The sequence below is a fragment of the Gadus chalcogrammus genome, chromosome 4 (genome assembly GCF_026213295.1).
Source record: "Gadus chalcogrammus isolate NIFS_2021 chromosome 4, NIFS_Gcha_1.0, whole genome shotgun sequence".
Classification (NCBI taxonomy): Eukaryota; Metazoa; Chordata; class Actinopteri; order Gadiformes; family Gadidae; genus Gadus; species Gadus chalcogrammus.
The window spans coordinates 5,299,806-5,324,374 of NC_079415.1; the positions used below are offsets into that span (position 1 = coordinate 5,299,806).

The 24,569-nt window shown below is 46.8% G+C and overlaps 3 protein-coding genes across 3 annotated transcripts in view; 1 reads left to right on the plus strand and 2 right to left on the minus strand.

The window, feature by feature from the left end:
• tm7sf3 (transmembrane 7 superfamily member 3) overlaps positions 1-11,789 on the minus strand; it is a 16,441-nt gene extending 4,652 nt beyond the window's left edge. The window contains exons 1-7 of the mRNA XM_056587501.1: positions 11,447-11,789; positions 7,820-7,974; positions 6,425-6,569; positions 5,694-5,814; positions 4,069-4,276; positions 2,434-2,611; positions 1,934-2,020 (exon numbers count right to left, since the gene is read on the minus strand). Of these exons, the coding sequence (XP_056443476.1) occupies positions 1,934-2,020; positions 2,434-2,611; positions 4,069-4,276; positions 5,694-5,814; positions 6,425-6,569; positions 7,820-7,974; positions 11,447-11,513 (961 nt within the window). The 5' untranslated portion in view covers positions 11,514-11,789. The remainder of the gene's footprint in view (positions 1-1,933; positions 2,021-2,433; positions 2,612-4,068; positions 4,277-5,693; positions 5,815-6,424; positions 6,570-7,819; positions 7,975-11,446) is intronic.
• A 366-nt stretch (positions 11,790-12,155) lies between these two features.
• Positions 12,156-17,517, minus strand: fgfr1op2 (FGFR1 oncogene partner 2). The gene is made up of 6 exons (XM_056589149.1): positions 17,236-17,517; positions 16,358-16,509; positions 15,020-15,137; positions 14,701-14,843; positions 14,191-14,304; positions 12,156-12,809 (listed from the first exon to the last, which is right to left on the minus strand). Exons 1-6 carry the CDS (start codon positions 17,261-17,263, stop codon positions 12,672-12,674), a joined length of 693 nt encoding a protein of 230 aa, XP_056445124.1. The 5' UTR covers positions 17,264-17,517; the 3' UTR covers positions 12,156-12,671.
• On the plus strand, positions 17,441-24,569 carry med21 (mediator complex subunit 21). The gene is made up of 4 exons (XM_056589150.1): positions 17,441-17,602; positions 20,695-20,809; positions 21,416-21,516; positions 24,390-24,569. Exons 1-4 carry the CDS (start codon positions 17,561-17,563, stop codon positions 24,567-24,569), a joined length of 438 nt encoding a protein of 145 aa, XP_056445125.1. The 5' UTR covers positions 17,441-17,560.

Genomic DNA, 24,569 nt, shown 5'->3' on the forward strand with positions numbered 1-24,569 from the left:
TTTCACTTCTGAGGGGAAATGTGTTTTCTCACTGTGGTATTTATCTTCCCTTTCCAGTTAGTGGGCGTGGTGGAATAATCCATCAGATGTGTGCCATAATGGCATGTAGGACTGTAACTGGATAGACACACACACACACACACACACACACACACACACACACACACACACACACACACACACACACACACACACACACACACACACACACACACACACACACACACACACACACAGAATACTGCTGAGACTTACAGACAAAATACAAATGGATAAAGAAAGATAATTGACACAGATGCACACAAGACAAAATACTTGCAGACACACAAACACAAGCACTCACCAACACATGGTGAATACTGTTGAGACTTACACACAAAACCCAAACTCATACAAAACAGATACACAAACACAAAAATAATTGAAACACTTGCACAGTAGACTGAATACTTGCACACAAAGATTCAGGCTCCCAGTGGACCTAACCTACTGGTCGTTGGTTTAACAGAGAAAGGGCTACAGAAGACTAGCCAGGTGGTCCAATACTCTGAGGCAGGGTTGGGAAAATGACAGTCATGGGTTCTTGTCTCTGCCACCAGCACATGCAAGCTGACCTCTCCCACACACACACACACACACACACACACACACACACACACACACACACACACACACACACACACACACACACACACACACACACACACACAGACGCACACACAAGACACGCAAACACAATCACAGGACCCATATGTGTTGAATTAACTGTAGAGGCGAGAGAGAACGAAAGGTATGAGAGAGGGATGGAAGAAAAGAGAAGAGGAAAGAGAAGAGAACCAGAGGGATTGAAGAGAGAGACAGCAGAGAGAGACAGACAGACAGACAGACAGACAGACAGACAGACAGACAGACAGACAGACAGACAGACAGACAGACAGACAGACAGACAGACAGACAGACAGACAGACAGACAGACAGACAGACAGACAGACAGACAGACAGACAGACAGAGACAGCAGAGAGAGAGAGAGAGAGGGAGAGACAGAGACAGACAACCAGAGAGAGAGAGACAGAGACAGACAGACAGCAGAGAGAGGCAGAGAGAGAGACAGAGACAGCAGAGAGAAAGAAAGAGGCAGACAGACAGACAGACAGACAGACAGACAGACAGACAGACAGACAGACAGACAGACAGACAGACAGACAGACAGACAGACAGACAGACAGACAGACAGACAGACAGAGAGACAGACAGACAGACAGACAGACAGACAGACAGACAGAGGCAGAGAGAGAGAGAGAGAGCAAGAGAGAGGGACAGAGAAAGACAACAGAGAGATAGAGGAGACATGGTAGTGAAGAGAGAGACAGTAGACAGAGCAGAAGAGAGCAGTTCATTCACGCCTCACATGTGATCACAGAAATGTGTTTCGAACTCTGACCTAGTAGTAGCAGGCTTGATGGAGGGTCCACAGAAGGTTTTAATGTACAGTGGTTATCCCACGCATAAGTTAAATCTAGACGATGTGTTCTCAGGAGAGAGCGATGGCTGACCCCAGCAGGGGGTCATGACCTCTGACATCACCCTGTCCAACACAGGAGGCGACCGCGTCATCGCTGTGAGAGAAGAGCCATACGGCCATCCACACGTCTGACCTTTGACCCTGCCCATGTTTCCAGGACGATGATAGATGACTGGCTAAATCGAGAATATTTGTGCACGTCCGCGTTTGTTTGGTTTCTCTTCCAGTCGGCTTGTGCTGGGAACTGTGGGAAAGGTTTTTTCACCAGTCGGGGTGTTTTCATCTAGGTCTGGCGTTTACCGCCAAGGGAAACCAAGATAGCTAGGGACACATGCAAGCTTTATATAGCCTGCTATGGGCTATCTAAGGGCGTGATGATGAGGAACAGGGACATGAGGAGAGCAGCTCACCACATTTGAAGAAACGGTGGCCGAAGAAGCAGACGAATAAACCCGCCAGGCCGGAGAGAGTGAAGAAGACTTTGGTGGAGATCTGACCTGAAAGACAAAACAGAAGATAGACGATGAGTGCTATGGCAGAGAGAGGAGCGGGGGACAGACGTAGGCCTATGGCTGAATGCGTCCATTCAATACTTCCGGTACACAACAATAATACTAAAGACTAGGAAGGTAAATTAGGCATGTATAAGAAAACACAAACATGGATCAAATGCCCAAACATGAAAAAAAAGTTGAATAAGGTCAAATCATTTTTACACACACACACACACACACACACACACAAAGAGAGAGAGAGATGGAGAGAGACACACACACAAACAGAGAGAGAGAGCGCACACAGACAGACAAAGTAACAGGCACCAGAGAGAGAGAGAGAGAGCGAGAGACACAAACACACAAACATGTGTGACAGACAGACAGACAGACAGAGACCGAGAGGGACGTCTCACCCAGGGTGAGGCAGCCTTCCAGGGCGGAGTCGAAGCTGCAGGCGTAGGTGTGGACGGGGACGTAGGAGGCGGCGGTGTTCCTCTCCGGGTCGCGGACCACCACGGCGTAGACGGCCCCCCGGCCAAGCACCGAGCTCACCACGGCAACCGTGTCGTTCTCCCAGGACAGGGTCGTGACCTGGAGAGGGGTAAGGTCAGGTTCGAGTCAGGGTCAGGGTCTGTTCCTCTCCATCGAGATTCCCAGGAGATTCACAACAACAACAACAACAACAACAACAACAACAACATCTGCCAATGTCTCCATTCATCTATGAGGCTCAGGAGGTGAAGCGGTTTGTAGGGCCCTATGAAATGCGTTTTATTCTTTTCCAAATTCCGTTTTTTCCGTTTTAATTTTCATGAATTCCGTTTTTACACTTAAAGCTATTAAAACCATCAGAACGAGTGTCAAATAAGTGCGAACGAATAAAATGTAATCAGATAGAAGACTACATTTATTAAAACATCACCACATTGCACTGTTTTTAGTGCTTCAAATAAAAACAACATGACATAAATATTAAAGTGCTTATAAACTCTTTTTTTATAAACTCAAATTGTTGTTTGAAGGGGCGTGCCCTGGCTACGGCGTTCATTGTTTTTTATATGGATTTTGGACTTCAAGTGGTCATCGCACGTATCTTTGCGTTTCCAATCGATAGTATGTTGACATATTCTACAAAACAGCTGATCACCTGAGTGATAGAAGTGTTTTGGATATTGTTCGGCTCTGAATTTGGGGTTTGAACCGAATTACGGGCGCTTCAACTTCTTCTTCGGCTTCTTGTTAGGAGCGGGACCTATTGTTTGCGTGGTGGGCCGGGGATTTTTTTTTAACATTCTTGTGGGAGTGACTGCTAGACATTCAGTGACGTTAATGTCACCTGTGTTGTTTCCCCTTTCCCTCGAAACTGAATTTCACCAAAATAATGGCGAATTCCGCTGCATATTGTAAATGTGACGTGGGATGTGCCTTGTCCCTGTTACATGTTATATGTGCTGAACAACAGGAACCTGCTGGAAATCAGTAATTTTACTAAGACAGGCCCGTTTTAAGTCAAGTCAAACCGCTCCACCTCCACCAGTGTCGAGGTGAATGTGTGTGTGTGAATGGCTGAATGTGAGGCAGTATTGTAAAGCGCTTTCAGTGGCCACGGGTTAGAAGAGTGCTGTATCAATGCAGTCCATTTACCATGAGGTGCCCTCATTAGTAAACACCGTGCCTCAATTCAATCCACTTAAGTCTACTCACAAACTCCTCACACCTGATTGGCTGGACCACGCCGTTAAGACTAAAGGGCTGATTATGGTTCCACGTCGACTCAACGCAAGGTGGGTTTACGGGCCCATTAGGTCCTTGCGGACCCTCCTTGCGTCCACCCCAAGGGCCTGACGTGCGCCTCCCAAAAATGTTAACCTTGCGTCTAGGCGACTCTAATACCCGACGCAGAACCAAGACATGTTCGAGACTGCGTCGAAGCGACTTCCTGGTCGTTGCGTCGGGTCGACGTGGAACCACAACTAAGCCTTAACAGCTCATGTTCCGTGAGACGCATTTTAACAACGAGGCGGGCCGTAGCCGCGGATTCACCGCACCAGGCGGACGTCGGTCCCCAGGCTTGAGTTGGCCCCCAGGCCGGGGTTGGCCCCCAGGCTCTGGGCAGAGGCCACCTTCTGCAGGCCGCTGAAGAGGCCGCCCTCTGAGAGGTCCCCTGCCGGGAGGAGGTACCGGTACACGTCGTACAGGAGCCGGCGCCGCACGGCCGTCTCCGTGGAGACGTTGCACGGCGGGGGGGTCGCGCCTCTGGGGAGGAGAGAGGGGGAGGAGAGAGGGGGAGGAGGAGGGGGAGGAGGAGGAGGGGGCGGAGGAGGAGGAGGGGGCGGAGGAGGAGGGAGGAGAGAGGGGAGAGGAGAAGAAGGAGAAGAAGAGAAGGGAAGAGGAGGAGAAGGATAAAGGGGGAAGGAGGAGGAAGAGGAGGAGGAGGAGGAGAGAGGGGGAGGAAGGAGAGAGCGGGAGAAAGAGGGGGAGAAGAAGGGGATGAGGAGGAGAAGAAGAAGAAGAAGAAAAAGAAGAAGAAGAAGAAGAGAGGGGAGGAGGAGAGATGGGGAGGAGGAGGAGGAGAGAGGGGAGGAGGAGGAGGAGGAGAGAGGGGGAGGAGTTAGTCAGGGAGGCCGAGGTTATTATCCTCAGCTCATCAGTCATGTGATGATGACTGCGTGTGAGGATTGGGTAGTCATGGATGCCAGGAGCTTTCTCACGAGTCACATGATAGAAGGAATGATCAAAACACTCACACGCACACACACACACACAAACACACACAGCTTAAGGCCGGTAGGTAGTGAGGTCCCAGATGGGGAATTAGTGAATGCATGAACTGTGCCATTGTCAGACCTCCCTCTTCACATGACTCACACAGCAGAGAGGAAGTCGCTACAGTGAGCGGTGTTCACACTATAGTGCCTCAGGCACACCACTGTGGGCGATGTGTGAATCTGTGAGTTTTACTTTCTCAGGTGACAGTGAGTGAGTGTGACACGTTGTGAGTGTGTATGTCAAAGACAGAGAGAGAGATGCAGAGAGAGAGAGAGAGAGAGATGCAGAGAGAGAGAGAGAGAGAGAGAGAGAGAGAGAGAGAGAGAGAGAGATGGAGACAGAGAGAGATGCAGAGAGAGATGCAGAGAGAGAGAGAGAGAGAGAGAGAGAGAGAGAGAGAGATGGAGACAGAGAGAGATGTAGAGAGAGAGAGAAAGAGAGAGAGATGTAGAGAGAGAGAGAGGGAGAGAGATGTAGAGAGAGAGATGCAGAGAGAGAGAGAGAGAGATGCAGAGAGAGAGAGAGAGATGCAGAGAGAGAGAGAGAGAGAGAGAGATGCAGAGACAGAGACAGAGACAGAGGCAGAGACAGAAACAGAGAGACTATGTGTTTTTGTGTAAGCATGATGAGAAAAGGATGTGAATGGATGTGTGAATAACATCTTCCCGGGCTGAGATTGCAGTCGTAGAACTCGTGACTCATGCCGATGAGCGGGCAGAGGGACGCCAATGCGTCACCATGAACAAACACTTTAAGTATTCCATCCCAAACGCCTCGGAATGCAAACAATAGGTGAGGTGTCCTCCAATTAACCAATTAACAGAGGCGACGCCAATCAGCTAACGAGCTGCGACAGCGCACCGAACCGAAGGGGGTGGGGGGGGGGGGGGGGGGTGGTCCTTACCTGGCATAGCCCACGCTGGCGGGGGCAAAGCGCAGGGTGGTCTCGTAGAGGTTGTAGGTCAGGTAGAGGTTGGGGTCCGTCCCCAGTCCGAAGACCCCGTTGCAGGCCCCCGGGACCGGGTCTGCGGAGAGAGGAGACCCTCAGAGACAGGGTCGGACCACCGGGTCTGGCTGGACGGGGGGTAGCGTAGCAGCTAACGTGTTCCACTCACAGACCAGAGCAACCGGGTTCGATTCACTCCGGTACATTCTTTGGAAATGTCAATAGTGCTCTTGCGTTTTATTTTATTTGATTCTATTTTTTTTATTGTATATACTATTTATTATGTATATTTATCATGTTGCCTTTCTTGCCACATCTTTATAATCTATTATTCCTCCCAACGCATCGTTTGCCCGCCACGTCGAAAAGGATTCCAAGGTACAGAATGACCCTTTCTGCACAAACGACCATACAACACTTTGACTTTCACTCCCAGAGTCTGCAGCCTCATCTGAGGGCATCCTCAAGGGAGAAGAAAGTACCAAGCAGCTCCTAAAAAACATGAATCACCATGACTCTGAATGCACTGAACGCGTCACCATTGCCGTTTCAAACCCGGGACTTCCCCCAGTTGAGAAACTGGTTCTCCCCATGCAGAAAGAGGTAGTTCCTCCTAGTCAGGGGTGAGGGTGAGGACACTAGCAGTGGGGGGGGGGGCGTAGCTAGGCTACGTAGCTCCTGGGTCTCACCGGCGCTGGTGTAGGGCAGGGTGACCCCCGTGCCCGCCACGGGGTCCCGGTCCGAGGTGGTGAGGAACAGGGAGAGGGAGGTCTGGCCGGGGGCCAGGGTCGACAGGAGCCCGGTGTCTGGGGCGGAGAGAGCGGCCCCTGGGACCTGGAGGGACAAACAAACAAACAAACAAACAAACAAACAAACAAACATTAGATAGTTTTCACAGGAAAAAATATAAATAATTATTAATCAAATTAATCAATTAAAAGCGAGACTTCAAGACAAAGATGACAAAAACAACAAGGCTTCAGGTCTACCCTGAGAGAACACATGACAAATCTGTTTTTGGATTATATTCACTTAAAAGTGTGTTTCTGAGTCAAATAAAGGCTTTACCAGTATTAGACCCATAACTAACTGGTCAATACTGAAGGTCATTGACCAGAGCAAACTCTCGTCCTTGGTGAGACACACACGCACACACACACACACACACACACACACACACACACACACACACACACACACACACACACACACACACACACACACACACACACACACACACACACACACACACACAGTTAATCGGGGTGACTGAGGTTAACCTTCTAATCTCATTATAGAGAAAGCGTAAATGAATCATAAATCGTGCTGTGCAAAATCCAAACTATTCACCTTGCACCGCACAGTGTTTATTTTAACCTTTTCGGGGAAACCAGAGTCTGTGTTGGCGTGTGTGAGCATGTGGGTACATGTGCACGCGTGTTCAGGGCGAATAAAGGTGTGTTTCCAGGGTCTCGCTAACAACCACACGCTCGGCAGCGCATCCGAGCACGACGACGACCAGCGAGAAAAAAAGGTGACTAGCGACTTCTGTTTCCATCTTCTGCCGCAGGGTTTCCATGGCAGCCAGCATCAAACCGTTACAAAGCCGACCGTCCATGAGAGGAAGTGAGACTGTAGGGTCGAGGTTCGAGGTTGTTTTGTCTACACTTATTACCTTCATGGTGGAACCGCAGCAGTGAATTACATCCTTTAAAAGCTCACCTCACACACACACACACACGCACACACCATGGTGTAGTTATGGTTCCACATGGACCAAATGCAAGGGGGTTTACGGAGCCACTGCGTCCACCGTAAGGGCCTGACGTGCGCCTGCCAAAAGATCGAAACCTTGCGTCGAGCTGACGCAGCAGCAAGGGCTCTGATTGGTCCGCTCACTTAAACCCGACGCAGAACCAAAACAGGTTCACGACTGCGTCACAGCGTCTGCGTGGTCATTGCGTTGCGTCGACGTGGAACCATAACTGAGCCTTGAGCGCTCTCAGGCCGGGGGGGTCTTTCTGACCCCGGTACGGCCAGGGGGGGGGACGCGGGTGTGGCCGACCCGGTTGGGCCCCTCTTACCCGGGTGAAGGATAGGGCGGTGCTGCGGTGCTGGGTGTGGAACTGCAGAGTGACGAAGGCCACCGTGTCCGGGATGCCCGACACCGTGGCCTGCACCGTCTCATTGTGGGAGACGCTCACGTTCTGGAAGCTTCCCAGCTGGAACACCACCTGGTCTACAGGCGGACGGGAGGGAGGGGGAGAGAGAGAGATGGAAGGGGGGAGGGGGGAAGAGAGAGAGAGAGAGAGAGAGAGAGAGAGAGAGAGAGAGAGAGAGAGAGAGGAGAGAGAGAGAGAGAGGAGAGAGAGAGAGAGAGAGAGAGAGATGAGAGAGAGAGAGAGAGAGAGAGAGAGAGAGAGAGAGAGAGAGAGAGAGAGAGAGAGAGAGAGAGAGAGAGAGAGAGAAGCAGGGAGAGGGGGCAGATGAATGAAGATTTGATTACCAAAACAAGCGGTTGACCACAGAGCTTTTGCTCCACAAATACACAAGACGGAAACTTGCAACCTGCAGTCTTGGGATAGATGCTATCGTCATGACCACGAGCAGGAGGGCGAAGAGGAGGAAGACGACGTACTGCAGTCATCCCCGAGGGGAAGTTCATTCTGTGCATTTCATCCATCCCAACCCAAGGACCCACAGCTATGTTAAAACGCCCCTCGTGTAGCGCCACGGAAACAGCCGCCACCACAGATTTGCAACGGGTTCCTGTCTGAGATGAGCACATCTCGCCCACATCTGGTTCTGCATGCACGCCAGAGAGACCGTTTCCACCGGGCTCCGCTATGCCACACTTCAATCTAAGAAATACCCTGCATTATTTACTCTCTTCAATTCGATTTCATTTTATTTGAATAGCCCTTAGTCACCATTACAGTCTCAAAGGGCTTCACATGCAAATATGTATAACACCCCCCCCCGAACCAAGCCCCCGAAAGGACAAGAAAAAACACATGCTCTTTTTGTCGTGAGGTGAGCTTGGCTGAATTATCTTCCGGTGGGTTTAGAGAGAAGGTCAGATCACAGAGAAGCACGCTTCAATTCAGGTCCAAACACATCCCATGAAATGAATTTAAAATCAAAAGTAGCCAGTGCCACTGACAAAGCTATCGTTACACGCAAGAAAGCTATTTTCCGACTGAGAGATGACATTTAGTCCTGTAAACAAACAAGATGATAATGGATCATTTAATGAACCATACAGGGAAAATGTCCTCTGTTAGCAGTTTTAGCTGCAGTCGGTTCAGTTGGGCTACAGTTGATAATGACAATGAGATGACATTGAACCCACGCTATGTTACCCATCCTTTGAATGATGACTAATCCTAAACCAATGGGGTGGCCTTGGCTTTGGTCATGTGACCCAGTCCATGGAGAACTTGGGGTCCAGTGTTCGAACTGACAGACAGTAGCGTGAGCCAATAGAAACTGTCTTTAAGGAAGGACTATGTTGCATGTGTAGCTTGCTAGGGTTAGCCTGGCAGAATATAACACCTATATATATCTATATATCTATATATATATATATATATATATATATATATATATATATATATATATATATATATATATATATATATATATATGTGTTATATATATATATGTGTTATATATATATATATATATATATATATATATATATATATATATATATGTGTTATATATATATATATATATAGATATAGATATATAGATATATATATGTGTTATATATATATATATATATATATATATATATATATATATATATATATATATATATATATATATATATATATATATATATATAACACACGGGTTATATATATATATATATAGCTCAGGAGGTAGAGCGGGCTGGTAACCTGAAGGTTGTTGGTTCGATCCCCGGCTCTTCCTAACTGAGTGTCGAGGTGTCCTTGAGCAAGGCACCTCACCATGACTGTTAGCTCCCGACGAGCTGGCTGTCGCCCTCGCATGGCTGACTCTGCCGTCGGTGTGTGAATGTGTGCGTGAACGGTGAATGTGAGGCAATATTGTATAGCGCTTTGGGTGGCCAATGGTTAGATAAAGTGCTATATAAATGCAGTCCATTTACATTTAACACATCATTCAGCAGAAAACAGCTTGGTTTGGCTACTGTAGAACCTGTCAGGATGACTGGTTTTTCCACTATTACCAAACCCCAACGAGGAAATGAAAAAGGATAAGAAGATAGATACGCCCATAAACCTCAAAGCCAAAACAACAAAACCAAAACTCTCTGCATCATAGTGAGGTTATTTGCATGAAATCATTCTATTTTTGTAGTTCATATTTTCAGATTGTTTTTCTATCTGAAAACCCTGACCTCACTTAAATCTAAACGACTTTCCGGTTGCAAATTTCAATCATCTCGGATTCTCGTTGTGATAAAGAGCTCTTTGTAACTTTGGGTCAGTTTTATTGGAGATGAAAGGCATCATAGATTGTCATTAATTATATAATTATAGCACATCCCTGTAAAAACCCTTCAATAACCAACTGCTGCCTTGTTCGCTCCTTGAGCCAGTGGGGGGTGGAGAGCATGTGGGGTCATGCCTTCTGCCAGGGGCAATCATCAGCAAATAATGATTATTTGATCTGTCGAGAATGTGTGTGTCGTGGTAATTACTTCTGGATAAACAAAGTTTCCTCATGAAACAAAACATTGCTTTCCCTGTTGAAATAAGGATACTTTCAAGAGATTTCAAAGCAGCTGAGCATTCAGGCCAACTGCTTACAGTCCATAATCCATAACGACCGTTGCTGGGGCTTTGAGTGACACAATGCCTTCTTTTGTTTATTTTTGACCCACGCGTTGGTCTATCAGTGTTGGTAGAGGAGATTATAGAATAATAACGAGTCTGCTAAACGACATGATGTTGCAATCCGTAGTAATATGAAGGGACAAATAGGATCCACAAAGTACGATTCACATCTAATCTCTGTCCAATGTCTACAAAGGACGATCCATTCGGTGTTTAGGGGTTAAAACTTAAGAGCTTCAGTGGGGAACACATGCTCCACTTTCTCCAGACATAAATCTTTTAAACCGTTCATCACATTCCACTCCAGCGGTGATCAGCGCATGACCGCCGCCGGGGCCAAGAGGACGGCTTCCCGCGAGGTGCGTGATCTCCGGGCGGGCGGTGCGTTATCCCCGGGCGGTGCGTGATCACCTTCCAGAGATCAAACCACACTGTCTGGCTGTTCTCGTTGGATATCTATCTCTCACCAGCCTCCTTCCAACCAGCTCAGGTAAAAGTTACCACCTCAGAACTAATATAACGAGTGAAACATAACAGCGCCGTGCAGACAAATCATGGCGGTTTAAAACTAAATCATAATAAACGGTAAGGAATAGACAGCTGCGTGTTTTTTAACGACATACGGTAATATGATTATCATCACAGAGGGGCTAACGAAAGGATGAGAAAGGGGGTCATAATCATCACACTAGAGTACATTTAAGTTGATAAGAGGTCAAATGAAGTGATATCCCATCAGGGTCAAAGTATAACAGGGACGTTAGGCTATCTGGGTGACTTTCCCCCGCTGTCACACTTTGTTTTGGTCGTTTGTCGGGCAACAGCATCCCCGCTGTGTGGAAACACACTCACCCTTCCTAGCAAGACCCCGTCTCCACTTACTTTCTGTTTGGGTGCGGACCTCCCCAGACTGGGCGACCAGCAGCATGCACCAGATCCACGGCCACATTTCCACCGAGAGATTCCGTCTGCAGCCTTGCAGCCCGCGGGCATTTCCCCGATTCCGAATCAGAGCGCCTCTCTGCGGGATACGTGTCCCCGCACTGACCGCCACGTCACACTCAGGACCATACCTGTCAAGGTGTTTAAAGTCAATTTATTTCTGTTTTTTTTGTTGTCCTTTTGTTCGGTGACTATCTCATCAAAGCTGGACGACGGTTCCCCCGGCCTCTGTGTTGTGTCTGTCGGCTTCTCTCTTCCCTCCGACTCTGACAAGCCACTGCGCAGGCGCAGATTGGATCTTCGGTACGCCACACGTTCACGTGACGTGACGTGGGCGGGTCGGTCGTGTTGTTATCCGCATGCCGGCTTGCCATAAAGGCGCGTCTCTTCACCCCCCGTGCGAAGCACGGCTGTCGCCGCTCACATGAATGCTGTTCATGTCAGTCATCATTGCTTGGTTATTAATAAGTTGCTAAGAATCAAATGGATGCTCGTTATTTTATTGATTTATCCATGTTTTATCAGGTAATAGTAAGATACTGATCATAGATTATGAATGTGAGTTAAGTAATGGCTATTTACATACTAACAAACCATTGCTTTATAATATTATAATGACAATAGTGTGTGTAGATCTTTTTGTGCAAAAGCAAAAAACACAAGTCATAGGCGGTTTTAGTTTTATTTAAATCAAGCATTTCATTTTCCATTCACACTCCTAACATGCCAACCTCAGACTCACACGCGCTAGTTATAACCAACTAGCAAACAAACTAAATAAACCAACGCACATTTTATAAAATGAAAGACAGCTTTGAGTTGGCTGTGTGTTTTTCACTCTGCATGAATGATAAGGTCAGAGATGGCGTCCTCCATCGTCACACTGATCCCCAAGAGACTCTCATAAGACTCTTGAGATTGCACTCTATAGAATCACTATGACGGCCTCCACGTATTTACCCCCACAAAAACAAATGGCAGCCCTGCATCGATTTGCATGAACCTTTAGTACGTTACTAGACTGACCCTTTATACGTGCGTTACTCATTGTTTAACACGGGCAAGGACTGTTCCCTTGACCGCTCCCTGTGGCGGGACAGACGTACAGACGCTGATTGGTGGGATTAATGAGGCAGCAGAAGAAGGTGGTGGGGATGGGATGCCCCTAACTCTTCCGTAGGCTTACGTCGGCGCTGGTCAACAGGGCGGACAGCGACGTGCTCTCGGACGACTCGTCCATCTTCAGCACCAGGAAGGCCTCTCGGCTGATGCCCAACAGCTCGCGCAGACCCTTGTTCTCCAGCTGGAAGAGAGTGGAGGGAGTGAGGGAGTGAGGGAGGGAAGGAGGTACGGCTGGGCCATTAATCGAATTGTCATCGCGATTTCTATTTTAGCGTCAAACGATCACAAAACTAATATAAATCGAATTTTAGTTTTTTGTTTTGTTTTGTTTTATAGAAGAAGAACAGAACTGCTTCATACATATATGTACATTATTTTAGATTTGAACATTTTATTTTTGGCCATTTTGTGTATTTTTGCATATATTTTTTTCTCAGTTACAAAGTGTTTTGCGGGGAGACATGCTGAATAAATGCATCATGTTTTTCAATATTGAGCAAAATAATCATGATAATGATTTGTTCCATAATCGAGCAGGGAGGGACGGCATCCGGTCAGTTAAGGCTTAGCTATGGTTCCATGTCGACGCAGCGCAAGGGGGTTTACAGGCCCATTAACTCCTTGCTGACCCTCCTTGCGTCCACTGCAAGGGCCTGGCGTGTGCCTCCCAAAAAATGTAAACCTTGCGTCAGGGCAACGCGGCAGCAAAGGGCTCTGATTGGTCTGCTCACTAAAACCTGACGCAGGACCAAAACGGGTTCAAGACTGCGGGGGTGGTGAAGAAGCTAGGGGGGGTTTAACACTGGGGTTGGAACCCTAATGTCAGGGTTGGAACCCTACTGCCCTAGGCCGGTCCAGAAGACTGGGGCAAGATGCCCTACCCCTACCTGCTCATGACTCGCGTCCCACAACAATTACAGTGTTGCCTTTGTTTAAAAGTGTCTGCTAAATGACTAAGTAAATAAAAGCATACGTTTAAAGTAGCGTGTCGTGACTTCAGACAGATGACCCCCCACCGCGGCTTCAGGCCGTGGTCATGAGAAACGCTCATGACCGTAGCGTTATGCATGGGGGGCCGTATCCAAGGAAAGGCATTTCGTATCGTCACAGTGCCGTTGCCATAGCGTTAAAAAACAAGCACAACATGTCCAGAAAACACTCCCTGAATTAGATATACAGTTTATATAAGTGGGCTGTGAATACCTTTCGCGGCTGTTAGTAGTTCAGTTATTTTTTCTTTTTCCGCGCCCATATCTCAGCGGTGGATGGTGCAAAGCTTTAAATCTCTCTACAACCAACGTATCCCGAAAGAGCAGGTCTTCATTGATCATTGTTCCCATAGGGGGCGCTATTATTCAAGGTCCAGTGAAGTAAAGCTTTGGACAAAACCCTTGATAAATCAATGTAATACATGGTATTAGAGAGATGTATTGTGAGTGTATCGTACACTTTGCCTCACAAAACATCAATCAATAAAAAGTAAAGGACTCTCGATGTAGAAGGACAAAGACACATAACATGACATAACATTACATAACACCACATGAGAGCCCTAGGCGTACCTCCAGCTGTTTGATCCGCTCCTCGTCCTCACACAAGCGGCCCTCGTCCACCTCCACCGCCTTCCTCATGACGCTCGCCATCTCGTTGATCTTATCGATGTGCGCTTGCATTTCCTGCCGAGTCACGGAGACAGAGGAATGATTGCAATGCTTTGAATCCATTTCAGTGCCTGTGTGTGTGTGCACTGTGCACGCGTCTGTGAATGTGTGTGTGAGTGCGTGCATGCACGGCACGCGTGTGTGCATGTGAATGCGTGCGTGCATGCATGCGTGTGTGCGTGCCTGCGTGCTTGTGTATGTGTGTGCCTGCGGTCGTGCCTGCATGTGTGTGTGCACGGGTGCCTGCACAAGTATGTGCATGTGTGTGTGTGCCTGAATGCGTGTGTGCGTGCGTGCGTGCATGCATGTGTGTGCGTTATTGTGTGCCTGCATTGCCTGCCTATGTGCGTGCGTGCGTGCGTGCGTGCGTGCGTGCGTGCGTGCGTGCGTGCGTGCGTGCGTGCGTCTCACTGTAGTGTGCTGCTCCTTCAGCTGCGTGACGATGGCCGGGTCGTCCTTCTTGCTGGCCATCAGCAGCCTGAACACCTGCTCCCTGTACTTGGTCATGATGAGCTCCAGGGCCGACTGGTGCTCCTCCAGGGACGTCCGTAGCTCTGGGAACACCGGGAGCACAGTGTGGGTTAGAGGGGACCCGCAGGAGGTCCTACCATCCTGTCTCCTCCAGGGTAACCTGGAGTTCTCATCAAACCCTGGCGACACCGTTTACTCCCATTTATTCCCATACCCCGACCTGCTCTCCCTCCCCTCCGTGACTCCGTCCTGCTCCTACCTTGGTTCTCCTGCTGGAGGTCCCGGATCTGCCGGTTCTCCTGTTGGATGCCGAGCACCAGGCTGGAGCGGGGCCGGTGTCGGGCCACCTGGTTCAGGGCATCGATCTCCTCCTGGTACTGAAGAGACCGCCGCAGGTCAATAAGGTCAATCAAAGCTTCACATCTAACTCCCATCGCTGTTTGCCCCGAGGCCTAGCCAAGACTGAAAACATCAGGACAACCAAACAAACCGCAACGACACGCAACGACATGCACATTTACATTGAGGTAATTTATTGTACGTCGCTTTTATCCAAAGCGACGTACAATAAGTACTTTTGTCAGAAGAAAGAAAAACAAGAACATGCCGCTTTCGGTACGGTAAGGATGTTCATAGAATCAACTGCCAAGCACCAACAATCGCTAGGTTAACTCATTCCCCGTATTCAACAAAGATAGCGAGGATAAGATGCTACACAATGCTAAGTACTATTTTTAAGTGCAATGGCATGAATAAAGAAGTGGAAATATTGTAATCCCTTGAGGCAGCGGCTATGTAATAAAAAAAGCTAAGGTCTGTTAACCTGCCATCTAGATTTAAATAAGATAATATAACATTTGATTAATCACAACCAAAGAGCTAATAGCTTGAGTGGCTGGAGAAGGCCAGGGGCCATCCAAAGAAATGTCTGGAGAATGGTTGACAGTTGGGAGACATTGGTAGCCATTTTTAAGAACAGGTTTGGCTGGCTTGGTTCTTGTCACTGCACATTTATGGAATAAACAGCCTCTGTCAGTTATGAACAACGTTATACTATTATCATATGTAACTACTGCATCCTAACAACCAGCTTTTATGACCTTATATTAGACCGGACCAATTCTCCCAACAGAACTTATGTAATTTGTGTGTGTCTGCTTATGCACACAATTTTTAAGTTAAAGGTGAAATATTATACCACCAGGTGTGGGTGTCAGAAGAGGCAGATTTTCAAAACGGCTTGTAACGGCTAATCACACGCACACCTGGTGTATAATATGTCACCTTTAAGAAGTTAATCGTCATTTAATCATGACTCTGAATCGATTGGCATTTGTTCGCACTGCATAAGTGACCTTTACCCTTCAACATCGAAAACAAATCATAAAATATCTAATGCTTATGAGTCAGGAATCTCCATTGACCTGATGCATGAAGGCATCGCCAAGGTTTGAGTTTGGGTTAGCTCAGGTTCAGAAACGCTGAGCTAGTCACGACTGTAGAAGTGAGTGAATGGGCGTTGTGGTTCTGAAGGGTATAACAATGGCGGTCCTCTGCATTATCGAAGGCAACATTTGACCTCGTTAAAATGGGTCACCTGTTTCATGGCCCCCACCCGCTTGCTGAGGGAGGAGGTCTGTTCGATCAACATCTCGGCAGCGTTGTCATGGTTCCTCAGACGCTCCACCAGCGACTTTGCGTCGGCCAGCACGTTCTCCAGGGTGCATGTCATTCCCGGGAAAACTGAATCTGTTTTGAGGAAGATTCACAAGAGGGAAAACGAAAATTTAATAGCTGTTATTTTGTCAATTATATCAAATGGAATATGAACTGTTGTCTTCACTTTATATTGAGTCCAACAGGTGTTATCCCAAGAAACACCTTAATAAACATTTATTTTTAAAGACACAATACAACTACCCACAATAAACCAGATATAACATAACATAATATAATATATATATATAACATATGAATGTTTTACTGAATAGCTATGTAACAGGCAAGAAGCATATAGTTATGGATGTGTATAGTTATATATGTATAGTTGTATATGTATAGTTGTATATGTTTGTATATGTATAGTTGTATATGTACAGTTGTATATGTATAGTTATCTATGTATAGTTGTATAAATGTAGTTATTCATGTATAGTTATGCATGTATTGTTGTATATGTATAATTGTAAGCGTATAGATGTATGTGCTTGATTGTATGTTTTATTGTATATGTAAGCTATAGTTAGACATGTATATTTGTATATGTAAAGTCAGATATGCTTATTGAAGTATGTATAGTTATTTAAGTAGCTATAGTCTAAGCTAACTCAGGAGCTAGCTAAACTCTTAGCTTCACTCTCTGACATTGAGCCATTAAAAGTAGCCCAGACTATCCGTCTTGAGCTTAAGGTTGCTGGTTATGAAGCAGCTTGTTCCCTGAGGAGCTTCAGGAGCAGAATAAAGTGAAGTCTGTACCTGGAGAGCTCACAGTGCAGGAAGCCATGGAGGATTATTCAGACACTTCCTGTGGATATTCGGCGATAGTTTCCATCAAGGAGCTAATGCAACCCCTGACAGCCCTCTCTATTCGCAAGTTAAACCGCCCCGATGCCTCAGCATCAACAAAACACGCGTGAAATCGATTGCAACGCGTCCGCTTTGCTTGTTCCGGCCGGTTTACGACGTCTTGTGGTCGGTTTAAATGCAATGAAGTTGATCTCTCGCTGGGGCTCAGGCTGTCATCGCGATACCGGCTGATCTCGCGAGATCTGGCGTTCACTTTGTAAGGATAAAAAGCAACATGGCGGACCGGCTCACGCAGCTCCAGGACGCTGTAAACTCGGTACGTTAGATGTCGTATTTGTCGTGTTTCACACTATTTATTCTCATTTAACAACCGGGCAGAGGTCTAGGAGACTCCATTGGTTGATGTAGTGAAGTACTGAGGTACATTGAGCGAATATCGCAAAGTTAAATGATGAGGACTGCGATCGAACCTCTGTCTCTCCCTCCACGTTATCAGAAGTGCATTGCATTTAGATAGTAATATTTTTTTTATCGTATTGCTATATGCATGGTTTTTACTCTAGATTACAGCTGTGCAACGCAGTGTATCATCCGCTATATTTTGATTCCACATCTTTCTCAGTGATGACTTGAACATGTAGGGTGAACTATAAAATACTACTAACGTTGCTTCCTGATTGATGAGTAATCTATGACTCTCTGTAATATGTTTTTTTTTCTACGATATAATAATATAGTAGTGTATTACCAATGGTTATAGGACAAGTATCTAACTTAGCTTCGCCAGGGGATACCTGACAGCGGTGACATCAACCCAGATGTTTAGGTGAAATCATGGTTATTCATTTTAAGTTTCGTGTCAAGAGTTTATTGTTGTCAATGTACTTAAGATGCACTTAAGATGACCTTCGGGACAGCATGGCGTTGTGTAGGGGTTAGCCCAGTGGTGTCAAACTCATTTTCATACAGCCCATCTGATCTGAAGTGGGCCGGACTAGTAAAATAATGGCAAAATAACCTACGTCAACTTTTTGTTTTTCAGTACTCTATTTTATCATTCAGCCTACATAATCACGGATCACAAGGATCTATATTATTAGCACAACACATTTATTCACAGGTGGGCCAATGGAATTTAAATAAAATGCACATCGTTTCACATTCATTAACAACTGGTTTATTTTTTGAAGTGAATACATTTTCACATCTGAACAAATGAACCAACTCACCACACTAAACAAACTCAAGTGGGGGCTATGATGAAAGCTATCATACTGCCTTGAAAATGTAAATGTGCACATATAAATAAAATAAACAAACATAAAAGTTATAGCAGTGCATGAGCAGTGAGATTAGGCTCCATCAAATCAAACTGTTTTTTAGGCGCTGAGAATGATATCCTGCACAATATTCATTGTCTTTCAACATGAAACCTGAGTAAACTTATTTTCAAAGATCTATATTCATCAGATTAAACATTTCTGAAAGAGCATCAAAAGAATTAGGCCCAGGCCTAGATTAACTTTTTTTTCTCACTTTTCTCACTTACTCAACTTCCGCTTGAACTCCTGCAGCGATCTTGTAATCTTGTCTTTGTATTGATCCATATCAGCATCACCTCCGGTCGTACGCACAGCGGTTAGACATGGGAAATAGGCGGTGCCACCGCGAGATAGCTGAGCCTCCCAGAGTGACAGTTTTAACTTGAATGAGCGTATGCTGTCGTTTTACTGAGTGACAATTTTTTTGCGGCCCTGCAACTTTTTGTTACGATTATTCAGGTGCTGCTGGGTAACATCCACCATAAAGGCAAGATCCTGCACCCACTGCGGACATTTAAGTTCCTTCACTGGGCTACCCTTTTCTGCCACGAACTGTCCAATTTCCTCTCGTAGCTCAAAGAAACGCTTGAGAACGGCACCTCGGCTTAACCACCGTACTTCAGTGTGGTATGGTAGGCCAGCCTGAATGTCATTATCTCTGAGAAAAGTGTCAAACTGATGGTGATTCACACCTCGCGCTCCGAAATGTACAGTTTTTACAAACACACTCGTAACATGATCCATTTTCAGTGTTTTGCAACGCACTCGGGTCAACGCATCCAGTGAAATGCCCAAAGATCTTGTCCCCAATTTGCGGTCTGCACTTTTTCTCGGAATTTTGTCGCAACGCCTGCCTTTCTCCCGACCATTGATGGTGCGCTATCTGTAGCCAGGCTGACGGCATCGGACCAGTCCACTCAGACCTTGTCCTTCGCTCCAACGAGAGAGCTGAATATGTCATTCGCTGTTATAGTGTCCTTCATAGGCACCAACTCAAGGTACTCCTCTGTGATTGTCAAAGTCTCATCAACACCCTGAATGAATATGGCCAGTTGAGCAATATCTGTTATGTCAGTGCTCTCATCAATTGCAACCAAAAAAGCAATAAATGACTTGATTTTGTCCTTCATTTGGCTGCCCAAGTCTCCTGAGAGCTCTGTTACCCTATCTGCGACAGTGTACCTTGACAAAGGCAGATAGCTTTTCAGGGAACACGACTTCTGCAGCATGCAGCTTGCATGTTTTCACAAACTCACCATCAGAAAATGGCTTGGATGCTTGCACTATCTCGTGAGCGATAAGGTAGCTGGCTTTCACTGCTGCATCACTGACCTCGCGGCTGAAAGTAAAAGTAGACAACAATTTGTCTATCTCCTCTTTTCTTAGTTGTCCTTACAAATGGTGATATTTTTCTTGATGAGTCTCATAATATTATATTCTTTGAGCACTGAAACTTGCTGATTACATACCAAGCAAGCACACTGCTTTTGTATTCACCTCTGTGAATAAATAATTCTCAGTCCATTTTTCCTGGAAAACTCTGCACTCTGTGTCCACTTTTCTTGTTTTTGACAAAGACATTTTGGTAATGGGGATGTCACCCTTCATAACTTCTTAATTGTAGTGAAACAAGGGACAAGTGTGGATTTACTTCCTTTTTTGTATTTTGGCTGCCCCCTAGCGGCTTGAGTGAGCATTTTGGTTATTTCTTTAAAAATCATAGCTCATCACAGGAATGGGCTAGAGACTTCATCTTTTTTTTGACATGCTCAGAAATTTATACTCTACAAGTCGCGGGCCTGATCAAATCATGTCGGCCCGCGGGCCGTATGTTTGACACCCCTGGGCTAGCCTGTATGTCTCCCAGCCTAAAGGTACTGGGTTCAGTCCCTTATGTCCACTGACCCCAATGTCACACACACGGTCACCACTCCATCCCTAATGACCCGTATCTGAACTCACTGTCGGGCGCTTTGGATAAAGGCATCTACCAAATGAAAATATTTAAAGTAAATGGTAACCAGGCAAACGGCTCCTCAACTGGGACAAGAATAAAAAGTAAACCTTCTCGTGCTATTGTCATCAGCTTGCAGATCAGTTCTGCAATGCCATCGGCGTGCTGCAGCAATGTGCCCCCCCCGCCTCGTTCAGCAACATACAGACGGCCATCAACAAGGAGCAGCCAGCCAACCCCACAGAAGGTACATTAAAGGGGCGATACCATGCCACCAGGTGTGAGCGTGTCTGATAAATGTTATCTTTTATTTACGTGACCAAATTTTTGTTTTATGTTTTTTTTTTAAATAGGAATCAGTTATCTTGTTTTGGGAATCAGTTCTCGTCGTTCACCTTCGGGATTCGTTCTATCTGACCGAATCGTTTGCGAATCGCCCGCGAATCGCCCAAGCCTAAAGAGATGATAGATCAGCAACATTTGCTACAGTCCACCGGGTAGGCTGGTAGATTGATCTATCCAGCATACATCTAGGTGGACACGGATTGATTGATTTATTATGATTATTTCCAACCAACATTTCTTCAAAATTTGTTCAAATAGATTTCATGTCCGTATATTTTTTATGTCGACACAGTTATGTTCACCTGATGCCATTGCTTGGTGTCTATGAGACTTTCATGTCATGCATAAACTTTACGGAAACATCACAATGGGATGGGAAGTGTGGAACCGGGCATCTGAAACCACTGCTAGAAAATATCCATACAGAAAGGTTCCTCATGTTTTGAAAGAGGTTTGAATCTCTGTGTTCCTTAGTTAGCCTTAACGTGGTGTGCTGTTCCAACCCCAGAATACGCCCAGCTGTTTGCAGCCCTGATCGCCCGGACTGCCAAAGACCTGGACGTGCTCATAGACTCTTTACCCAGTGAAGAGTCCACCGCTGCACTACAAGTAAGCCAGAAAGCATTACGATATACCTGTCCTCACCACCAGGGGTCGCCAAATGGTTACCGGCAGCTGGTGGCGCAACCCACTAATGCCCCGACCAAGTAGGCAACCCGTTTGTAGCATCTAGGTGCTTTTTCATGTTATTCCATCTCTCTTCAGCCAATTTTCCTATAGATTTTCAACGAGAGACAGGCCATAGATAAGCAAGGATGATTTGCCTCCATAATAATCTGTACTCAATGCTTGCGGTATACAGGGATGTGAGCTTTGACACCTGAATTATCTAGCGGGGTACTAACCCCTGTCGACACCCAGCTGCAAGGTACAGGATGCTATGGTCCCTAGTAACAACCTTAACCTCTCCGAGTTGGAGCACTAAACCCTCTCCCTGCTCATCGGTAACGTGTCTAACCTCACTGGGGTTCTCTTCAGATGAAAGGGTCGGCTAATCGTGTTAATCGTGCTAATAAACCGAGGGGGTAAAGGCAACATGGGATGTGTTCAACGGAGCATGCATATTTCATGCTGTGAAATCCCTTCAGTCAGGTTTGGTCATGTTTTTAACTCTCAAATCAATCCTTCATCCGCCACCACCAGCGGTAGTCTGTGCCTCCACCTGCTTCCCCCCCACAATCCATCACACACGGGTGGAGCTAAAGCCTAATAAGGGGCGCTCTGATCTCATAAGGGCAGGCTTTTGTAAACGCCGCGGTTAAAAACGGAAGGAACGCTAGCCAATTTGGATTGAGAGACAAAGGCAGAGCCGTGGTTTTGAACTCCCACTCTACAGCGGAGACCATTATCATGAAGGCCAGTGTGTGGACGTCTTCCTAAGATCGATCTGTGTTTTTCCCTTGAAAGGAAAATAAGTGTTGCAGAATGTAGCGACGGATGTCGTTATTGCAATAAGACACTAGAATGTCCTGAGGCGTCATGTGGATTCTGGGCGTGGCTCAAGCATTATACAAAAACATTAGCCAGAGGCGCTGGGTGAACCCGGCTCTGGTCCCACCCACTAGGTCAGCCTGCACGGAAACTGGGGCCGATTATCATAGAAACATATTTATACGGGAAATAGATCCCCAATCCTTGAGGAGTAAAGTCCATCTGAGATTACAAACGTCGGTACAAAATAGACCTTAACCAGCATTCTGCATTCAAGATGCACATCAAACCTTTCAAACGTACCCTGGATAAATACTCAGTGTTGGATAGTAGTAGTAGTAAGGATGAACTGTGTAAAACTGATGGTAACTTCCAGGACGTTTGAACACATAAAAGTCTGAACACATAAAAGGACCAAACGGTTTTATGTTGGTGCTAAAGGGTTCCAGATGCCCAGCTTGAGTGCAGTTAAAACATAATCGTTACGATAAGTAATAATCATTCGATAAGTTCAATGGTCGCTTCTCCGTGGATGCCTGTAAAGGTAAACGATTGACCCAATGGGGATGTCTAACCAGCAGGTAGAGGTGCTCTGATTTGACTCCCGGCTCAAGAGATTGACAGCCACATCTCCCCTGATTCACATATGATATATATTCCCGTTGTCGTATCTAAGTCGTGGCTCTTGTTTCTGGGGCTGCGCCTTCACGTGGGCAGTGGTTCAGGGCGGCGGCTCTCGGCTGGCTCCCTCTCTAGATCAACAGATAATGCCCGATATGTCATGGTGCACTCCCTTCACTGTTATCGGGTAGAACTACGTTAATCTGAAGAGAAGCCAAAGGCTGGACTTTGATGTGGTTGACCGAGTGAGCCTCAACGGCCTCCAATACAAAGGTGTCTGATCCTTAAATAATCCCCTTTTGACGAGATAATAATGTACGGCAAAGAAAGCCATGCTGCTTAATGGTTTCGTCTGGTCACAAGCAGGAATAAAGAAAATATTCATGACCATTTCTTGATTTAGAAGAGCCTTTAACCAAACGTAGTGATTTCCAGATGCATGTGATTAATGATCAGGTGGGGCTTGGCCATCATGCTCAGGAATGCTCATTAATGAAAATATTCATGACTATTTCTTGATTTAGAAGAGCCTTTAACCAAACGTAGTGATTTCCAGATGCATGTGATTAATGATCAGGTGGGGCTTAGCCATCATGCTCAGGAATGGCCTACAGGTTTGTGCGGCAACCCGTGGGCATCGAACCCAGTACCTAGGCTGGGAGTCGAACACCAAAACCACTACAAGCCAGTCCCAGAGTAGTCGCTTGCTTTGCAGGGTTATTTTAGCTGAAAGACTCTAGACTCTTAACTAGTGTGTTCCCCAGACGATATCAAGATACAGGGCTGTTGTTACAACAGAGGGGAAAGTCTTGCTCCTCCCTGACCCATTTACAACGTTGTACCCTCAGTGCTAACGGGGGGCCGGTGAGGGGGTGCTTTAGCTCCCAGAACCCAGCCCCCTTCAAGCTCTGAGTCTAACCGGATACAGCTGGTGGAGAAGGAGGGGCTGGTGGTGGTGGTGGTGAATCGTGGAGGAGGTGGTGGAAGTGAATCGTGGTTGTGGAGGAGATGGTGGTAGTGAATCGTGGTGGTAGTGAATCATGGAGGAGGAGGAGGAGGAGGAGGAGGAGGAGGAGGAGGAGGTGGTGGTGGTAGTGAATCATGGAGGAGGAGGAGGAGGTGGTGGTGGTGGTGGTGGTAGTGAATCATGGAGGAGGAGGAGGAAGAGGAGGAGGAGGTGGTGGTGGTGGTGGGAGGAGGAGGAGGAGGAGGAGGTGGTGGTGGTAGTGAATCATGAAGGAGGAGGAGGAGGTGGTGGTGGTGAATCGTGGAGGTGGTGGTGGTGGTGGTGGTGGTAGTGAATCGTGGAGTAGGAAGAGGAGGTGGTGGTGGTGGTGGTAACGCTTTCTGTGCTGCTGTTTGCTCCCCAGGCGGCCAGCCTCCGTCAGCTGGAGGAGGAGAACCACGAGGCGGCGGTGCGGCTGGAGGAGGTGGTGAACCGGGGGGACGGCCTCCTGGAGAAGATCCAGAGCGCCCTGGCCGACATCGCCCAGTCCCAGCTCCGCACACGCAACGCCGCGCCAAGCCAGCCCTCGCCCACCCAGTCCTGA